The 21,837-nt window shown below is 43.8% G+C and overlaps 1 long non-coding RNA gene and 1 gene segment (V, D, J or C); one reads left to right on the top strand and one right to left on the bottom strand.

The window, feature by feature from the left end:
• The first annotated feature begins 200 nt into the window (after positions 1-200).
• LOC136325535 (uncharacterized) overlaps positions 201-21,837 on the top strand; it is a 39,659-nt gene continuing 18,022 nt past the window's right edge. The window contains exons 1-2 of the long non-coding RNA XR_010729270.1: positions 201-361; positions 458-552. This is a non-coding gene — a long non-coding RNA (uncharacterized lncRNA). The remainder of the gene's footprint in view (positions 362-457; positions 553-21,837) is intronic.
• LOC136324066 (immunoglobulin lambda variable 5-37-like) lies at positions 6,798-11,270 on the bottom strand. The segment is given in 4 exon segments: positions 6,798-6,935; positions 10,305-10,465; positions 10,753-11,100; positions 11,219-11,270. Coding segments are annotated over 4 exon segments (693 nt in total).

Below are 21,837 nucleotides of genomic sequence, written 5' to 3'. Positions count from 1 at the left end.
TTCACCATGTATCAAGTCCACATGGGGACTGATCACCTTCCAGTGACCCTTGCAGCCCGGGAGCAATTTGAGGGGGACGGGCTCTCCCCACCTTGCCGCCCCGCGGGTTGTCTGGATCCCTCAGCTCCGCCCATTGAGGCCCACGTGCCTCAGCCGTTAACGGTTCATACAGCGCATGCGCGTTTGGTACCGTTTCCCGCAGCCAGGGCTCTAGAAGCCGCAGACGTTGGAGAAGCCAGACAGCAGGGACGGTTGGATACGGGAGCAGAGTCTATGGACCAGGCAGCTCCTCATGCACAGACCTAAACTACCCAATGTGCATCTGACCACGGAAAGTAGAGGAGAACGAACTGCTTTTCAGGTGGGAGAGAGACACGGTGGGGTGTCCTCCACTGGAGGACCTGTGAGCCTGTAAGGCCACACATCCTCATGGTGACACACTGATGCTCATTTGCAGATGCTGCCTTGGAGCCATGTGGGGTCGTTGGCTCCCTCTGACCAGGAGACTATGGAGGTTTGAGGGCGGGCTCAGCTCCGCAGGCTGCGGTAACGGTGAGAAGTGCGCAGGCGCGGGCAGCCAGGGGTCTGGGCGGAGCTGGTCGGGGACGGGGAGGCACAGCCCTGAGCGCAGTCTCTCGGGTGGACACTGTATCTATCCCAGTGGACCCCGAACCCACCCAGGTCCTTACTGCCTCTGAGGGTTAGTACAGAGGAAACGTGGCTGCCTTCCAGGGAGGGACTGGAGGGACAGCAGCTGTGTCCTCACAGGAGAGAAGCCCCAGGTCCCACTGTGGGCTGTCTGCCATTTGCAGCTGCTGCCTGAGAGCGATTTGGGGGATGGGGTGGGCTCCTTCTTCCCTGGAGGCCAAACAGGTGGTCTGTAGTGGGCCCAGCCCCAAGGCCAGCCTAAGGGACATGTACTACGCATGCGCATTCGACCCCGTTTGTGAGAGCCAGGGACCTGAAACAGGCAGAGGGCGGTGGAAACCATGTCACAGGTGCGGATCTAGGGTGAGCAAGGCATCTTCAAATTCCATCACAGCTGCACACTTTTTTATATTAACTCATACAGCACACACATCAGCTTCACCTGAAGTTTTTTTTTTATTTCTCTTGCCCATGAGATGGACACGCTGAGATGCTAATCTTCAATGGCTCAACCTCTCTGGTTCTTAAGTGGAAAAACCAATGTGTGCACCAGGCAATTCCGATGCTCTGAACTACTGACCTGCAAGTATCACTCAGCCATGGGGTCAGTATTCACCACTTAAGGGTCAAGGATGTGTGGAGAAGCCACACTCCCGGCACATTATATAAAGCAGGAAGACCACGACTTCTGGAGAATCCCAGGAGACCAGCCAGGTGCTGGACACAAGCAGCAGTGGTGAAGTTGTGCAAGAAGCATACGTGGTCCTGTTTGCATGGCACGACCAGGGGAGAGGACTTGGTTTTGTGAAGGATGGGGGTTTGCGAACTACGGGGTGTTCCCTCAATAAGGTTCAGATGAAGAGGTTGGCTGCCACCTCCATGGACCTCAAAAAATACTGATTCCAAAACAACCATTGAGCTCTTAGAACTGCCAGGTTTGTCCAGGAAACAAGAACTGAGGCTCCCACCCTGGCCCATCCAGCCCACCTGGTGACACTTCAGAGACTGGACTGTATCTCTGGGAGTCCTTCCCTCCCCCGCTCTTCTCTGTCTTATCTCACATGTTTGTGGAGGGAGGGAAGCGGATTATTGTTACTCACTGAACTTGTTTCTTCCAAATCTGATAGGAAGCCTGATGCTCCAGGAAGCTGTGCACAGATATTGTGCTGTTTTGTAGCAGGCTGGCCCAGGCCTGGGCTGTGCACATTCCAGTTTGAGAAGCATGTAATGATGTAGTATTTGGAGTTAATCAGAAAATTGTGTAGAGCCCTCGCTGGTTTGGTCAGTGGTAGGGCATTGGCCAGACGTGTGGAAGTCCCGAGTTTGAGTCTCTGACAGGTCACACAGTAGAAGCACCCATTTGCTTCTCTACCACTTTCCCTCTTCTTTCTCTCTGTCTTTCTCTTCCCCTCCCACAACCAAGGCCCCATTGGAGCAAGTTGGCCCGGGCACTGAGCATGGCTTCATGGCCTTCGACTTAGGCATTAGAATGGCTCTGGTTGCAACAGTGCAACACCTGAGATGGGCAGAGCATCGCCCCCTAGTGGACATGCTGGGTGGATCCTGGTCGAGTGCATGCCGGAGTCTTTCTCTCTGCCTCCCAGCTTCTCATTTCAGAAAAATACAAAATAAAAAGAAAATTGTGTAGGAAGCCATTGCATCTGAATGTGTCTGGCCTACATGCAGGTGAGAGCAGAGGAAGGGCCCTGCTTGGCCTTGAGTGACCTGGCAAGTGACAGGTTTTCCAGGCTCAGTGTCATTGTGTCTATTCAAGCACAGTGTCCCACCTGGCCCAAACTCTATCAATGTTTCTGTGTTTTCATTAATTCTTCGTCACCTCCATTTAGGTCTTCACTTCCCTGCACTAGTCACAACAGAATTGGAATGGAAAAATGACTTAAGAGAATTGTCAAGGTGATCCCCCAATAGCAACATACGATTAAAGTGGTTCTGCCTGACCAGGCGGTGACAAGGCAGTTAATGCATTGGATTGGGACGCAGAGGACCCAGGTTTGAAACACTGAGGGCACCAGCTTGAGCATCGGCTCACCTGGTTTGAGCAAGGCTCACCAGCTGAGCCTAAGGTCACTGGTTTGAGCAGGGGGCCACTCGGTCTGCTGTAGCTCCCCAATCAAGTCACATATGAGAAAGCCATCAAACAACTAAGGCGCTGCAATGAAAAATTGATGCCTCTCATCTCTCTCCCATCCTGTCTGTCTGTCCCTGTCTGTTCTTCTCTCTGTCTCTGTCACACACACACAAACACAAACACACACACACAAAAAAACAAAGAAACCAAAAAACAAAAGTTGTTCGAGTAGATGAACGTGCAGAAACTGGGCATTGACCTTCACACACGCACTGACACTGCCTGGCATTTTAAAACATTTTTTGCTCTGTGTTAATTAAGGCCAACATGTCCACAACAGGATGAGGAAGTCTCATAATCAGGCTGTCTTGAGTGTCAGATTAGAGCAGTTGTCATTTGAAAAGGCTTAGGGGGCCATTTATCTGTGCACCGAGTTTCTTGACTGTACCCTCAAAACTGGGCTTCCCACTGTAACCCCACCCCCACCCCTTTTAAAAACAGCTGACAGGTCTGTCTTTTGTAGAGTCCTGACCTAGTCTGTGTCCTCAGGCAAACTGAGGCTCCCAGTGGTGTCCTTGGTGAGTGAGCACAACCTCCCTGGAGTCTGGAGGGGATGAGCAGTGAGGGGGCTTTAATAAGGCACGTTTTGGTTGTCAGGGTTCAGTGTTGACATCTAGGACAGTGAATTGATGGACTCAGAAACCATAAGGTCTAAAAAAGCCTGAGGACTATGCAGGAGTCTGCCACCGGTGTGGGACCTGGCCACACTGAGTGAAGTCTAGGTCATCCTAGAGCCTGCATTTAAATAAGAGCAGGACCAGGAGTGGAAGTGAGGCTGAAGATCAGGGCTGAGGAGTAAAGTCTTACAGTCTATTATGCAGGTAAGTATCAAAATATAGGGTTAACCTCACTGTGACTCCTGGAATCTCTGGGACCCTGGGGACTAATGGATGACAAAATATTCACACCCAAACCCACACAACTCCAGGTCCTTTATATGATACCCTCCCTATTCCAACCTTTGAGTTTGAATTTTAGTATTAGATTAACATTTCCTAAAATGATGGCAGCCATACTGTCCCTGGTGCTGCCACTGAGGTGGCCCCAGGGGGAGGGCAGGGGTCTTCCTTGGGGCCCATGTGGAGCCTCTGTGACAGGGACTTCATTGCAGGCTGCTGTCTGGGTGTCACTGAATTTCTGTTCACATGCAGGTGAGTAGAGGAAATGCTTTCAGATCCCAGCTAGAGTGGGACTATGTTGGTTTATGAATATTCATGTCTTTATACTTATTTGATGACATGGTGGTAGAATATTTACCATCTGGTAAAGAGAAAAACAATCAAGAGGGAGACATTGAGAGTTTGGCCAGGTACATGGAAAGAAAACGATAAATAAGACAACAATATCTCTCCCTCATAATAAATGTAACTGAATGAGGGAGACAGTAGACAAACTGTATATCTAATCGGCACATTGAAATCATGTTCTTAAATGACAGAATAGAACAACCACTTGCTACTTTCAAATAAAAGTGGATAATTCAATAATATACAAATAAAGATGGAAAAAATTTAGAAGGGAAAAATCTAAATGTTAACCTATATTAAAAATAGATAAAACACCAATCTTCCTAGAAATATAACAATTGAATATATTAGAAAACAATGAATTAATGGACCAATTTCCTTAAAAAAATAGAAAACATTATTATGGAAATAACCCATAAAAGAAGTATAAAATACAGCTAATTTCACAGGGAGCACTAAGAACCCTTCAGAGATCAGATGGTTTAAATTTGTTTATGTATTATATACATAATATTATCCGAACATTGAGAAGAATGACAAATTTCCAATTATCATAGAAAGCAAGTGTAACAGTGATACCACACCTGACAGATAAAATACAAAAAAAAGGAAAATTATAGACCAATAACATGAAATATTAATTCAAATTTATAAATAAAATATTAACAGATTCCCGTATCAGATTAATAAATGAATACACCATTACCATATGTGGTTTATTACAGTTACCCAAGTTAGATTCCTTACTTATAAACCTTTTAATATTATACATCATATTAATAGGTCAACAGAAAATATGATATTGTCTCAATAGTTCCTAAAAGACTCTTTGACCAAATTTAAAACTAATCCTATGTAGGATATAAAACTAAAAGCAAAAAAATGAATAAACAAGGAAAAGAAACCCTCATAGACACAGACAACAGTGTGCGGTTACCAGAGGGAAGGGGGTAGAGGTAGTAAAGGGTGAAAGGGTCAAATATACGGAGATGGAAGATTGACACTGGGTGGAGGACGCATAATGTAATATACAGATTATATAAGATTGTACACTTGAAACCTATATAATCTTATTGGCCAATGTCACCCAATAAATTTAATTAAGAAAAAAACAAAAATAGAAACATATGTTTATAATACAGTAATTCACACATTCTCCACACACCTATGACTTAGTCCTACAACCAGCATCTTAGCTAATGAGTTGAGGAGGAGGACATTTCCACAAAGACCAGGGAAGGGCTATGTGCCTTTAACTTCATTATCATTAAACTTAATTTTTTATGTAGGAGACAATGAAATTAAAGAAGAAATTAATAGTTAGATGTTAGCATTGACGGGAGTGGACAGTGAGTCTTTCCTGAAAACCTGAATGAATGATACACCCTGAGATATTCAGGTGTCAGTGTAGTAGTCACAGAAGAAATTTCTGCATGAGCAAAAAGGTGAGACATTCAACTGAGGACTAATGAGAGGATGACAAAGTTCTGGAACCTTCTAGCATAGGGAAATGATTCATGATGAAGAGAAGCGATTCCCCAGTGAGTGTTCAGGTCTGATGACCTCAGTTTGATCCCCAATCCAACCTCAGTCCCTGAGCTTCAAACAGACTCAGACTCCCTGGCTGATGGGGACATGGAAATCCCATTGTCTTTGAGACCCTTATTCTAAAAATGAGCAGCTGTGAGTGACTTTGAGGACAGAGGGAGAGAAGGAGCCTTCACTTCCAGGTGGTTCTCCTGATGAACTTGGTCCAGGGCGGACACAATAGCAGCAGAAGCAGAAGTCATAGGCTGAGCCGAAACAGCTGCTGGGGTATCTTTCTCCCTCTTGCTAAGGGGTTTGGTCTCAGTTCCTCACAGGCCTGGAGCTCTGTGTGAGCACTGAGTCTGCTGTCACCTTGCTGTCACATCCTTGTTCTCAAGCCTGAGCCCATTGAGGGTAAAGAATCTGAATTACCTTGCCTGACCTGTGGTGGCGCAGTGGATAAAGCATTGAACTGGAATGCTGAGGTTGCCGGTTCAAAACCCTGGGCTTGCCCGGTCAAGGCACAAATGGGAGTTGAAGCTTCCTGCTCCTCCCCCCTTCTCTCTCTCTCTCTCTCTCTCTCTCTCTCTCTCTCCCCTCTAAAATGAATAAATAAAAAAATAATTAAAAAAAAAAAAAAAAGAATCTGAATTACCAAATGTGTGCCGAAGAATCAATCATAATAGATGACTCCTGGGAGCCATTGGTAACAGAACACAAACACTCTGGATGTGACCTGACTCAGAGCTGGATTCTGTGTCCCTGGTTCTGTCATCATGGACTCAGTCACCGAGGGAGCCTGCCCCTTGCTTTCCAGGAATTTCTGCTCAATCTGAGAGAATCACATTATGTGTTGCTGCAACGGACAGGTGTGGGGGGTGGGGCAGGGTTTAAAGGATGTGCACGGGTTTTCCAGACAAAGATCCCTGAAGCGGATCTTGGACCTCAGTTTTGATCAAATGCAGAAGAAGCACCTGTTTTATCAGAGTAGTGGTGTCTGTCCAGGAAAACCTCATTTCAGGGGATAGTAGGTGTTGTCTCACTTTGCCACAGGCCTGAAACAGTGTGTCAGCACTGAGACCATTGTCCCATATTGAGCAATAATAAGCAGCCTCATCTGCAGACTGGAGACAGTGCTCGTCGGGAATGCCCAGTTGCCAATCTCAGAGCCAGAGAATCAGTGAGGCACCTCTGAGAGGAACTTGCTGTTACTATAGATAAGGCATTTAGGGGTTGTTTTTCGACACTGTTGGTGCCAGATCACATTCACTTGTGATGGTGTAACTGCTTCCAGTGCAGAATACGGTGGCCCTTGGGTTCCAGGCTCCAGATACTGAGGCACAGTGTGGACTGTACCCAGGACCCTGAAAAGGGTCAGACATAGAGATGGTGATTCTGGATCGAGAGACAAAAGGAGGAAACATGGCCACATGTGTCCTCCTAAACATCTTCCCAGACACCTGTGTAGCCAGCGATGAAAGCGAGGAGGAAAGAGTACAAGAAAATGGTGGAGATCATCACCAAGCTCTGCCTTCAGTGGCCCCGCAGTTAAGCAGAGCTCCTTCGAAATCTCTCCCTTCCCTCTTCATACTCTGAGAGAGGGGAGGGCCCACATATGATAATGAGAAGCCCCCACTATTTTATCCCTCCCTGGACCCCGTGTCAGGTCCCTCTGCCTGAGGATGGAAAGGGGGTGAATAGGGGTGGGGCTGTGTGACCCAGAGGGTGAGGAGGTCACAGCTGTGAGCCCTGAGCAGAGGGCACAGGGAGTGCCAGGAGGCTGGTCCTAGCACTGATCACCCCAGACCCCTTAGGAACCCTGAATGCCCCCTGTTGCCCAGTCCCAGACACATCGTGTGTGGTAAGGTCACCAAAGCTGATCAGAGTCAGCTCCTGACTTCCCACTGCTCTGTCCACTGACTCTCTACCTTAGGGCCACATCACCCAACCCTTCATGCTGTCTCCTCATCGTCTCTGGGCACCCTTAAGCTCTCCTCAGTCTCCTCAGTGTGAGTCTGTTCATGGATCCCTTGGCTTTTCATTGGTCAGGTCTGAAGTTGTGACCCTTTTATAAACTCCTCTCAGATCAGAATCAAGTTCAGCGCAGTGACCGGCCCCCGTGGAGGGATGTCCCTTTCTGTGCAAGTTCAGGTTCTTTCCTCTTACGTGATTCCTCCCTGGGAGCCAGAACACTTCTCCTGTGGATCCCATAACACTGAGGAGGAAGGAGGGCTCCTCTCTCTAGGGCTGGGGAGGTTGTGCGAAGGAAACTTCTGTGTTTTCTAAGTGGGTGGTGTGTAAACCTTTGTCAACATTTCCACTTACTTGAAATCAAAATTCTCCACATACTGTGAGCAGTGATTTACTTCTAGGAGTGTATTGTCAATTTCACAGTCACAGGTAAGCAGGGGTCTTGCCCAATGACCTCATTTGTGACATTTAAATATGACAAAAAAAAAAGGCCAAACATGTTGAAGGCTTCAGAGTGAGTTAAAATTTCAAATTGATTTTAAAAGAATCTTTAAAAAGAGTTATAAATTAGTCATCAATTACCCTACTGTGCATGAAAAGTAGAGGTAGGTAATTTTATATAAAATCCACCTCAGTAATTTTGACTTAAAATTAGTTGTGATGGGCCTGACCTGTGGTGGCGCAGTGGATAAAGAGTCGACCTGGAAATGCTAAGGTTGCCGGTTCGAAACCCTGGGCTTGCCTGGTCAAGGCACATATGGGAGTTGATGCTTCCAGCTCCTCCCCCCTTCTCTCTCTCTGTCTCTCTCCTCTCTCTCTCTCTCTCTCTCTCTGTCTGTCTCTCTCCTCTCTCTCTCTCTCTCTGTCTGTCTCTCCCTCTCCTCTCTAAAAAAATGAATAAATTTAAAAAAAACAAAAAAAAATAAAATTAGTTGTGATGAATATTAGTGCAAATTGTGCATAATACCATGGATGGAATAACAATGGAAAACCAATGTTTTTAGTTGAATAAAGGGCATATAAACCTTTTCCTAAACTCACTTTTTGTTGTTAGTCATAAGTTCTGTGTGGTGGGTCTGGGTGCAGATGGGAAAGCATGACTTGGTGCCCAGTGAAACCACATGAGGGGTCTCTTCTTGTGAACCTCAGAACCATTGCAGTAATGGGATCACCCACCCCAGGGAAAAATAGGTTAATAACTGTAAAACAGATAATTAATACAATAATTAATTAATAATAAATAATAGGTAAATAATAAATAATAATAAAAGTATAAACTCAGTGTTACTTTGGCCCACACTTGAATATACATATATACATATATCATAAACTTAAGATATTTTCTGTCTATTTTGTAATTCTCCTCAACATTACTATGAAAGAACATTTCATCTCTTTTCAAAGATCGTCAGGGCCTATTGTTCCTAATTCGCATATCCCTGATAAGTTCATTTTTAGTGTTTGCTGCTCCATGCTCATAAGAAGTTTCAGTAATTTTCATGGGGTTAAATTGATAAATTTTAGGTTGAAAAAATAGATATCTGTTCATTATCACACCAAACAAAGAACCACAGAGAGACAGGTATGACAGGTCATGTGGTTACAGTGGAGAAAGTGAGCAGGTGACAGGTCTGAGAGCCATGTCCTCAAAGGGAGGGTCCCCTAGAACCTAGAGATCAGGGGTCCTCAGAGGGTGACCTCCAGGGAACAGAGAAAGCAGCTTCCCTGAGTGGTGAGGGGGCAGGGGACGGGCATCAAGCCCAGGCCGGGAGCAGGGCCATGCAGGGAGGCGGGAGAGGGCCCCCGAGTCTCCCAGGTCACAGATGCCAGACTTGTGCATTTCTTGTCACCTGCCCAGCATCTCTGAGGGATATTTTGTATCTGAGTATGAAATGACTGTGTTTGAGTTGAAAGGCCAGTAATAAAATATTTTTTTGACCACTTAATACATGCTGAGGCAAGAACATGAGGCCTCCTGGGTTAATAGCACAGGTGACAGTAGAAGCTGTCTTATTAACAGTGGATGACGGTCACAATCAAGACAGAGAAGGAATAGATCATGAGGGAGAAGAAAGCACAAAATTAACTCTCTTTTTCTTGGCATAGGTGTCCTTTGTGCATGGGGTGGTATTTATCTAAGTGACAGTGATAGTCAGCCTCCTCATCAGGCTGGAGGTCAAAGGAGGTCAGAGAGGCCATGTGCACAGCCAGGAGCCAGAAAAGAAAGCTGGACCCCTGACTGTCAGGCACCTTTGTCCTAGGTCACACGTAGCAGGGAGGTGCACTGACTGGGTGCTCACTGTGTTTGCTGCTCCATGCTCAGGAGACCGTGACCTCAGACCCTGGCTCATCAAGGGCTTCACAGGAGGAGAGACAGACACTAGGGAGTCCCTGCTCCTGATGTCCCTCAGCCCAGCCCACACTCTGGATTGTTGTAAAGCTCCAGTGGGGTGAGAGGACAGGGCACAGTCATGGCCTCAGGGTTCAGGAAGCCCCCTCTCAGGAGTCCACATGGCCCTGAGTTGTGTCGGCTATAAGAGTGTCTCATCCATAGGTCAACTCACCCCCTTCCCTGAAGCGGGCTCTGCATTTCCCCAGTAAGAGTGGAGCATTCTCACCCTATCAGAACCCCCAAATATTTCTTGACCTCAGCCACAAATTTCCCTCTTGGTAACCCCTCTCTCCTGATTGAACAGCAGGCTCAGGTGCCCAGCAAAGGTTGCACCAGCTCTGAGCTGGAAGTCCTCATGGCCTGTAGTCACCATCCGGACCTCACATCTTGGGGCCTCGTCCACGGTACTCAGAGCTCTTCCACCGCCTGTGCACAGGCGCTTGCGAGGAACGGAAAGGTCACTGCTCTGACCTCTGGAAGGGCAGAGTCCTGGCTGTGGAGGACGGTCCACCTGCTGGGATGGTCCCCAAGCTGTGAAAAATGAAAAAGGAGTCATTTGCTTATTTCAAGAAAAGAGCAGCAGTCCCACAAACTCTGGTTTACCACACATAACGAACAGGCAAAATGAAAGTGACATAATGAGGAATTTATTTTTGATATTGTTTTTATTTTCCTTAGACTTCAGAAACATGAAATAAAAAATGGATAGTAGAGATTTTAAACCAGAAGTTACTTCCAAATATAGTTTACATCTAGAATTGTTTTTAGTGCTCATTTGTTGTGAATCAAGACTGTGGAGGTAGATGTTTATGTCCCACTTCCCCATCTGTGTGTGTCACTGTGGGAAGCACCACTGTGGCTGGTCATACAGTAATAGTCTGCCTCGTCTTCAGGCTGCAGTCCAGAGATGAGCAGGAGCCCCGCATTGGCCGATGTGTCTTTGGATCCAGAGAAGCGGCTGGGGACCCCGGAGCCTTGGTGCTTATCTGAGTCTGACTTGTAGTACAGGAGATACTGGGGAGCGCTTCCTGGCTGCTGCTGGTACCAGTGTATACCATAGCTGCCAACACTGATGTCACTCCTCAGGGTGCAGGTGAGTCTGGCTGATGCTCCAGCAGATGCAGAGAGGGAGGGCGGCTGAGTCAGCACAGGCTGGGACAGGGAACCTGCAAACACAGACACTCATGGGTGAGGGGTCAGAGACACCAATAAATATTATCAGGATAATGAGCAAGTGGAGAGTGAGTTTTGAAAATGTCCAGTGTTTTTAAGACCTGATCCTACCTGCACAGTGAGAGAGGAGCACGAGGAGGAGAGGGGTCCAGGCCATGGTGCTCACAGCCCTGAGCCCACAGTGGGGCTGGGCTGCCCCAGGCCTCCTTTTCTTCTCCCCCCTCTGCCAGAGGAGGGGCTGTTCATGCAAATGTGTGTCCCTCAGTGACCACCCAGCTTCTTCCTGATCCCTGATGCTGAGCTCAGCTCACACCCCAGACTGAGAAGGAAGGAGTTTGATTTCATCCTTTGGGATAACCCTGGGAGGAAGCACCTGCTAAGACAACACAAAGGTGGGCTCAAAGGACTCTACAAGGTCAGAGTGAGAGCAGCTGCTGAGTCCCCATCAGGGACGCAGGGACCAATCCTCAGACCCAGGCTCTATTGAGTGAATAGTTCTTACCAGCTGCGGTGGGAATTCAGGACTGTCCCACAGCACCTCCTGCTGGTCAATCAACACACACCTCCTCATGGCGAAACTGTCTGGATTCCCTGCTGGTTACTGAAGCTCACCAGGTCACTGTATCTATTAACATGTCCATAATCTGACTCCCAAGAATATACTACCTATGATTCAGCTATTCCACCTCTGGGTATTTATTATCTCAACCTAAAAAATAGTAACTCAAAAAGAGATATGCACTCCCAAGCTCATGGCTGCATTACTTACAACAACCGAGATACAAGAACAGCCTAAATGGTCATCAATAAATGAATACATGTATTGATATGAATATATAGGAATATTATTTATTTCTAAAAAATAGAACCTTTGGACAATAAGCTAATTGAAATATGTCTGACAGAGGATGACGAACACCATATGTTTTCACTGATAAGAGAATTAAACCATAACTTGGGGGTAACTTGCTCTGTTCCTTAATCTGTGTGTATTTTTCAACTTTTTCTTATTATAAAATTTCATTTCAAAATTGCTTAACTAGCTACTTACAAAAACAAATAACTGATTTATGAAAAATCATTGAATAAGTGTATTCCTGACTTTCACAAATTGAAAATATATTGTACTAATAATAATAATAAAAATATCTGCACCATTGAGTTAGCATCTGTTATGGACACTGAGTCTTTGTATCTTTGCCCTCACAGTCACCTGCCCATGACAGTTATGGATAGTGTATGCATGCAAGTACGTGTGTATGTAGTGCTTGTATGAGTATGTGTGTTTAAGCATGGATTTTTTTAGGTTTGTATGTAAATCCATTTCTGTGTCTTTATACATAACTCAACACTATTATATATTTATGTATAGTTTTTACATCACAAAAACTTAAGTACTGATTATAATTTTGTACTATATACACAAAAAAACTTAAATAATTATATACATAAAGATATAGTTTTATATTTTATGTATATCTATAAATTATATAGAGAGATCTAGGCACTGAGGATGGCAGCGACAGCCCCAGCACCTTCTGGCCCAGGACCCTGAAGCAGATTGAGGACCCTCACAGCTAATAGAACAGCCCCACTGTGTGCAGCTGGTGGAAGGAGAAAGCGATGCCCCTCCCCCATACCGGCTCACTTTCCACCACAGGAAACTCCCAGTGCAGGGAGTGAGGAGGGGAGGGGAGGAACCCGGGCCATGACAGAGAGCCCAGACCCCTGCTTGTTGAGGCCTAATGTTGTCACTGGGAAAATTCCTCCATAGGTGTCTCCTCCTTTGCCCACGGAGCACTGTGGGTTGTGTTTCTTCAAGATATAATTTTATTGCGTCATTTTCTGTCCATCCTTGGCTGCAAATCAGACCAGGAAATGACTTTATGAAAGGATAAGATACAATATGGAGCAAATGTGTGGGTCACATTTGAGCATTCATGTGACTCCTTCGGCATCAGATGGAGGCAAGTCACACACTTCAGTGACCGCTTTAGTGTGCAAGAGCCAGTAGAGAACATCCCTAGCCTGCCTGGCCCAGAACGCTAAGCTCTCAGGCGCCGTCCACCAGCGCCCCCTGCTGGTCTCAGAACGTACATCTGCAGCCCATTTCACACCACCCAGTTCTCCTGGAAGAGTTCTGGTTTTGCAATTGAATATTTCCCATGTCACTACCTAGGGCAGTAGAATGAGCATATCCCCTCTGTGATGTTGAGGTTAAGCCATTAATTTTTTCCAGAACATTGATGATCTCCAGAGAGCGCTATAAAATGCGATGTTACCAGATATCACAGTTGAGATTAATTCTACCTGGCCCCCACACTCATTACTAGTATGTGTTCACATTCTTCTTCTAGCACATGGACTTTTTTTATTATTGATTTTAGAGAAAAAGAAATGAAAAGAGAGAAGGAGACAGAAACATCAATCTCTTGTATCTGCCCTGACTGGGGATCAAGCCCCACAGCCTTTGCATATGGGGAGAATGCTCTAAGTAACCGAGCTATCCAGCCAGGGCCATGCCCACGCTGCTGTCCTCTTGAGGGTTTCCTATTAGGTCGCCAGCCCCCAGGGAACATGTCTTGGCTTTTTATGTCTCTTTTGCCACGAGAACACGGCCCAGGCTGGCAAGAAGTGTTTTGTGTTCTTCATAACACTGCAGGTTCTCATTCACCCTTGAATGTGATTCTGACAGTACTTCCTCTCTCCTGACTCTGAGGTAGCTAAGATAGTTTTGTCCTTTTATGCAATTTCTCTTAGTACAAAAATTGATATAAAATATTCTTATGGAGAGAACTCTATGCATTTTAGGGGCTCTTCTTTCATTATGAGATTTATAAACTCTCATGTTCTGTTCTCTAATCTTCATTACTCCAGCTCAAGTTCATTTGTTAAGACCTCCATAGATCTAATGCAGGCTATGCTAATAAGGTCTAGGTCCAAATCAACTAATATTTATTTCATATCATCCCAACAACAGAACCCATAGAAAATGTAGGGCAGGTCATGGGGTTAAACCAGAGGAAGTGAGCAGGAGACAGGCCTCAGAGCCGCACCCTTTCTGGAGAGCATCTCCCGGGGCCTGGAGGTCAGGTGCTCCTCACAGTGTCATCACAAAAGCAAAATGAAACCCAGGTTCCCTAAAGGAGTCAGGGTTCAAAGAAAGACCATCAAATCTTAGACCAAGAGCAAGGGCAGACATGGGGCTGGTAGAAGGCACCTGGTCTCCCAGGTCACATATCCCAGATTTCTGTTGTCCTTTCACCCTGCCCATCACTCTGAGGGTTATAATGAATCTGGGTACAAAGAGATCTGTTTGAACTGAAGACTAATAAGAAGTGGAGATGTTGTCATTGACCCCTAGGTGCAGGCCAAGAGGAGATCATGAGACCTACTGGTTTCAAAGCAAATGTCTCAGCAGAGGCCAAAACCTGAGCAAGGATGGTCAGAGTCAAGAACAGAGCAGTGATGGGTCACAGGGGAAGGAGGGTAGAGTTTCACCTCTCTTCTTTTTTTTTAAATTTATTTATTAAATTTAATGCAGTGACATTGATAAATCAGGGTACATATGTTGAGAGAAAGCATCTCCAGATTATTTTGACATTTGATTGTGCTATATACCCCTCCCCCAAAGTCAGATTGTCTTCTGTCACCGTCTATCTGGTTTTCTTTGTGCCCCTCCCCTCCCCCAAGCCCTCTCTCCTTCCTCACCCCATCGCCCCTCCCCCCACCCCCCCACCCCTGTTGCCATCACATTCTTGTTCATGTCTCTGAGTCTCATTTTTATGTCCCATCTATGTATGGATTCATATAGTTCTTAGTTTTTTACTAATTTACATATTTCACTCCGTATAAGGTTATCAAGTTATTTCCATGTTATTGTAAATGACCCGAGGTCATCATTTCTTATGGCTGAGTAGTATTCCATAGTATATATGTACCAAAGCTTTTTTATCCACTCGTCCTCTGATGGACACTTGGGCTGTTTCCAGATCTTTGTTATTGTGAACAATGCTGCCATAAACATGGGGGTGCATTTCTTCTTTTCAAATAGTGCTATGGTGTTCTTGGGGGTATATTCCTAACAGTGGGATAGCTGGGTCAAAAGGCAGTTTGATTTTTAATTTTTGAGGAATCTCCATACTATTTTCCACAGTGGCTGCACCAGTCTGCATTCCCACCAGCAGTGCAGGAGGGTTCCCTGTTCTCCACATCCTCGCCAGCACTTATTCTGTGTTGTTCTGTTGATGAGCGCCATTCTGACTGGTGTGAGGTGATATCTCATTGTGGTTTTAATTTGCATTTCTCTAATGATTAGAGCTGTTGAGCATTTTTTTCATATGCCTATTAGCCATATGTATGTCCTCTTTGGGGAAGTGTCTATTCATTTCTTTTGCCCATTTTTGGATTGGATTGTTTGTCTTCCTGGTATGAAGTTTTACAAGTTCTTTATAAATTTTGGTTATTAATCCCTTATCAAATGTATTGTCAAATATGTTCTCACATTGTGTAGTTTGTCTTTTTATTCTGTTCTTGTTGTCTTTAGCTGTGCAAAAGCTTTTTAGTTTGATATAGTCCCATTTGTTTATCCTGTCTTTTATTTCACTTGCCTGTGGAGACAAATCAGCAAATATATTGCTCCAAGAGATGTCAGAGAACTTACTGCCTATGTTTTCTTCTAATATGCCTATAGTTTTAAGGCTTACATTTAAGTCTTTTATCCATTTTGAGCTTATTTTTATGAGTGGTGTAAGCTGGTGATCTAGATTCATTTTTTTGCAGGTAGCTGTCCAATTTTCCTAACACCATTTGTTAAAGAGGCTGTCTTTACTCCATTGTATTTCCTTACCTCCTTTGTCAAATATCAGTTGTCCATAGAACTGTAGGTTTATTTTTAGGTTCTCTGTTCTGCTCCATTGATCTATATGCCTGTTCTTATGCCAGTACCAAGCTGTTTTGAGTACAATGGCCTTGTAGTATAACTTGATATCAGGAAGTGTGATACCTCCCACTTTATTCTTCTTTTTTCAGATTGCTGAGGCTATTCGTATTCTTTTTTGGTTCCATATAAATTTTTGGAATATGTGTTCTATATCTTTGAAGTATGTCATGGGTATTTTAATTGGTATTACATTGAATTTATAGATTTCTTTGGGTAATATAGACATTTTAATGATGTTTATTCTTCCTAACCATGAGCATGGTATATGCTTCCACCTGTTTGTATCTTCCTTGATTTCTTTTATCAATGCTTTGTAATTTTCCGAGTACAAGTCTTTAGCCTCCTTGGTTAAGTTTACTCCTAGGTACTTTATTTTTTTGGTTGTAATTGTGAAGGGGATTGTTTCCTTAATTTCTCTTTCTGACTGTTCATTGTTGGCGTATAAAAATGCCTCTGATTTCTGAGTATTGATTTTATATACTGCCACTTTGCTGAATTCATTTATCAGGTCCAGTAGTTTTTTGACTGAGACTTTAGGGTTTTCTATATACAATATCATGCCATCTGCAAATAATGATAGTTTTACTTCTTCTTTTCCAATTTGGATGCCTTTTATTTCTTCTTCTTGTCTGATTGCTGTGGCTAGGACTTCCAGGACTATGTTAAATAAGAGTGGTGAAAGAGGGCACCCCTACCTTGTTCCTGATCTTAAGGGTATTGCTTTTAATTTTTGCCCATTGAGTGTGATGTTGGCTGTGGGTTTCTCATAGATGGCTTTTATCATGTTGAGGTATGTTCCCTGTATTCCCACTTTGCTGAGAGTTTTGATCATGAATGGATGCTGGATTTTATCAAATGCTTTTTCTGCATCTATTGAAATTATCATGTGATTTTTCTCCTTCTTTTTGTTTATGTGATGAATCACATTGATTGATTTACGAATATTGTACCAGCCTTGCTCCCCAGAATAAATCCCACTTGATCATGGTGTATGATTTTTTCCATATATTGTTGGATCCAGTTTGCTAATATTTTGTTGAGGATTTTAGCATCTATATTCATCACAGATATTGGTCTATAATTTTCTTTCTTTGTGTTGTCTTTGCCTGGTTTTGGAATCAGAATTATGCTCGCCTCATAAAAGGAGCTTGAAAGTCTTCCTTCCTCTTGAATTTTTTGAAATAGTTGAGAAGGATAGGAGTTAGTTCTTCTCTGAATATTTGGTAGAATTCAGTTGTGAAGCCATCAGGCCCTGGACTTTCCTTGTTGGGAGTTTTTTGATAACTGTTTCAATCTCATTTGGTGTAATCAGTCTGTTTAGGTTTTCTGATTCTTCCAGATTGATATTTGGAGGATTTTATGTTTCAAGGAATTTGTCCATTTCATCTAGGTTGTCTAGTTTTTTGGCATACAATTCTTTATTGTATTTTCTTACAATATTTTGTATTTCTGTTGTGTCAGTTGTTATTTCTCCACTCTTGTTTCTAATTTTATTTATTTTAGTCCTCTCTCTCTTTTTCTTGGTGAGTCTAGTTAAAGGTTCATCAATCTTGTTTACCTTTTCATAGAACCAGCTCCTAGTTTCATTGATCCTCTGTATTGTTTCTTTAGCCTCTATGTCATTTATTTCTGCTCTGATCTTTATTATTTCCTTCCTTCTACTAGCTCTGGGCTTTACTTGCTGTTCTTTTTCTAGTTATTATAGATGCAGGGTTAAGTTGTTTATTTCAGTTTTTTCTAGCTTCGTAAAGTGTGCCTGTAGTGCTATGAACTTCCCTCTCAGTACTGCTTTTGCTGTGTCCCATAAATTTTGAGTTGTTGTATGCTCATTGTCATTCGTTTCTAGGAATTTTTTTTTATTTCTTTTTTTTTTATCTCATTTTTAATCCATTCATTATTTAACAACCTGCTATTTAATTTCCATGTGTTTGAGAATTTTTGAGCTTTTCTGTTGTGGTTCATTTTTAGTTTCATACCGTTGAGATTGGAGAAAGTGCTCGATATGATTTCAATCTTCTTAAATTTGTGGAGAGCTTTTGTGCCCTAACATATGGTCTATCCTAGAGAATGTACCATGACCACTTGAAAAGAATGTATATTCTGCTGCTTTAGGATGAAAGGTTCTGAAGATATCTATTAAATTGAGTTGATCTAGTATGTCCAATAAGTCTGCTGTTTCTTTGTTAATTTTCTTTCTTGAGTATCTATCTAGTGATGTTTTTTTTTAAATTTTTTTTATAAATAATTTTTTATTTTAATGGGGTGACATCAATAAATCAGGGTACATATATTCAAAGAAAACATTTCTAGGTTATCTTGTCATTTAGTTCTGTTGCATACCCATCACCCAAAGAGAGATCGTCCTCCGTCACCCTCTATCCAGTTTCCTTTGTACTCCACCCCCTCCCCCCTCCCTCCACCCCTCCACCCACCCCCCATAACTGCCCCACTCCTGTCCATGTCTCTTAGTCTCGTTTTTATGTCCCACCAATGTATGGAATCCTATAGTTTTTGTTTTTTTCTGATTCACTTATTTCACTCCGCATAATGTTATCAAGATTCCACCATTCTGCTGTAAGTGATCCGATGTCATCAATTCTTCTAGCTGAATAGTATACCATGGTGTATATGTGCCCCATCTCCTTTATCTAGTCTTCTATTTTTTTACAGTGATTAAAAGCCTTTAAGCCAATACAGCAAGAATCCATAAAAGAGTACTGTCCTTAACATGTTCACCAAGTCCAAGTTGGCCACATCACCATGCCAAGTTCCTGAAAAATGTAACCCAACCACAGTTCAGTCTGTTAGGAGCTGTCACAGGGAGCAGGAGTCCAGGAAAAGTCCACATCCAGGAAAAGTCCACATGGCACTGGAATTGTTGTTACCATTCTATACTTTGCAGCTCATGTCCAAGTCCCAATGACCGCTGCTTCTAGCTGGTAATAATTCAGGTAGACTGGTAAAGCCATTTGCAGCATGCGTGGATATGGAGCTTCTGTTCTCCTCTGCCTGGAGAGATTAAACCAGGTTGCTTTTCCCTGGAGCTCTGTGACTGTGGCTTGGTAAAGAGAACCTTGGGATACACTAAGCTGGGTGGCAAAGGTAGATTCATAATAGAAGTTGGCAAAAGGGGGAAAGAGAGCTCTAAATTAGGAGTAGGTCCCAGCCTGAAATATGAGTGGGGCATTGAGGTAGGGGGGATAAAGGAAACACTATATATTAAGCAAAGCAGCAGAAAATAGGACTATTAACACCCACAACAGAGATCTTCGAGGGAAGAATAAAAAACCTGACTATTCAGGCAAAACATAGTTAAGTGGCCCTTGTGCAAATGAGATCAGTTTACCTGCTTCTTGGAAGAAATACCCTAGGCTCATCCACAGTGTCGTAGATGGGGCCAACGGTGCTGGGCATCTTCAGCCTTCAGTGGCAAACCCCAGCATTCTGAGCAAGGTTAGGTCATAGGTGGCTGGAGCAGGGCTGGAAGAGACTGAGCCCTCTCTTAGAGGAGCGAGGGGGAAGCCTACCTTCCAGTGTCCCTGTTTCCTCACAGCAGAGGAATGTAAACCTAGCAGGCTTTAGCTCAATGACCTCCGTTTCCACTATTGAAGCAGGACCCAGATGGCATCCTATGAGACCCCTTTGGGACGTTGGAGCCTTTAAGGGTGTATCCTAAAAGCTGGTAGTTCCCCTGATCTCAATTGGGTTTTTTCTGCCTCTAGGTGTCTTAAAAGCCATGCTCAGAAGATCTTGCTGAGGGGTTTGAGGATCCCCATCCACCTATATAAATCTTTTCCATATATCTGGAGCTATTGGAAAAAGACAAAACAGTGTTATTAGCTGGATCTAATAAAGAAGGTAGTAGTTTGCAGGCGAAAAAGATTTGGTGTCTCCTGTTCAGCAGCATTCAAAAGAAATGTAATTTTTTTTCAAGTAAGAAGCATGATATGGTAGACCCGTAGGAGTTCCAGGATATGACTACCTACCCCCTTTTAAAATTTTTTTGATTGACCTTAAAATGTTTGCTGAGTACACTTTAATAATACCTTAACTTTAAAGATTGTAAGCATGACAAAATACAGTAAATGCTTTTGCTCCATATGCAGGAGCATTTTCAGTTTAGCCAGTTTAGGAAATCCAATAATAGAACAATGCATACAGACAATGAGCTATAACATGCTTAGCAGCCTCTCCTGCTCTGACAGAGGTTAGTATAGATCTGGAATATGTATCCAATGTAATGTGGACATATGACTGTTTGCCAAATGAAGGTATATGAGTAACATCCATCTGCCAAAGTTGTCCTGGTAGGAGTACTTGAGGGTTAACTCCAAATGAAGGGGCAGTATAGGACCCCTTGAACAAGATTTCCCAATTTGCCGTGCTGCTTCCCGAGAAAGTTGAAACTGTTTACACCGGGCTGCAGCGTAATGGTGATGAATAGTATGAGACTGACTTGTTCAATCTGTCACGGTTGCTCCATATAATTTTCTTTTGGGTATCTTGATCAACAAGGGCATTTCTAGGCCCTGGCCAGTTGGCTCAGTGGTAGAGCACTGGCCTGGTGTGCAGGATTCCTGGGTTCGATTCCCAGTCAGAGCACACAGAAGAAGCGCCCATCTACTTCTCCACCCCTCCCCTTCTCCTTCCTCTCTGTCTCTCTCTTCCCCTCCCGCAGCCAAGGCTCCACCAGAGGAAAGCCACCCCGGGCACTAAGGATGGCCCCATGGCCTCTGCATCAGGCACTAGAATGGCTCTAGTTGCAACAGAGCAACACCCCAGATGGGCAGAGCATTCCCCCCGGTAGGCATGCCAGGTGGATCCTGGTCAGGCGCATGCGGGAGTCTGTCTGACTGCCTCCCCATTTCCATCTTCAGAAAAATACAAAAAATAAATAAATAAAAAAAAAATACAACAACAACAACAAAAAGGGCATTCCCTTGTGCTAAAGCTCCAGGGAGCATGGAGTGAGCTTGAGTATGTCCTATGAAACATGGAGCTCTATGTTGACATGTAAGTCTTTGAAGAAGGAGGAACTGCTGAAATCTTTCATCAGCATTTGTCCCTAAGACAGCAGTCTTTATAGTGGAAACACCATAAGTATATATTTGCTGTCTGTCTATAGATTAAGGGGGGAATATGGCAAATGCTGAAAAGCCATGATCTTTGTGCCCCTCCCCTCCCCCAACCCCCAACCCTGTAACCCCAACACTGTTGTCCATGTCTCTGAGTCTCATCTTTATGTCCCACGTATGTATGCAATCATATAGTTCTTATTTTTTTCTGATTTACTTCTTTCGCTCAGTATAATGTTATCAAGGCCCATCCATGTTGTTGTAAAATATCCTATGTCATCATTTCTTATGGCTGAGTAGTATTCCATAGTATATATATACCAAAGCTTTTTAATCCACTCGTCCTCTGATGGACACTTGGGCTGTTTCCAGATCTTTGATATTGTGAACAATGCTGCTATAAACATGGGGGTGCATTTCTTCTTTTCAAACAGTGCTATGGTGTTCTTGGGGTATATTACTAACAGTGGTATAGCTGGGTCAAAAGGCAGTTCGATTTTTAATTTCTTGAGGAATCTCCATACTGTTTTCCACAGTGTCTGCACCAATCTGCATTCCCACCAGCAGTGCAGGAGGGTTCCCTGTTCTCCACATCCTCACCAGCACTTATTCTGTGTTGTTTTATTGATGAGCGTCATTCTGACTGGTGTGAGGTGATATCTCATTGTGGTTTTAATTTGCATTTCTCTAATCATTAGTGATGTTGAACATTT

Source organism: Saccopteryx bilineata, chromosome 2 (assembly GCF_036850765.1).
Source record: "Saccopteryx bilineata isolate mSacBil1 chromosome 2, mSacBil1_pri_phased_curated, whole genome shotgun sequence".
In the NCBI taxonomy this organism is placed as follows: Eukaryota; Metazoa; Chordata; class Mammalia; order Chiroptera; family Emballonuridae; genus Saccopteryx; species Saccopteryx bilineata.
This window is presented reverse-complemented; position numbering and strand designations above follow the sequence as displayed.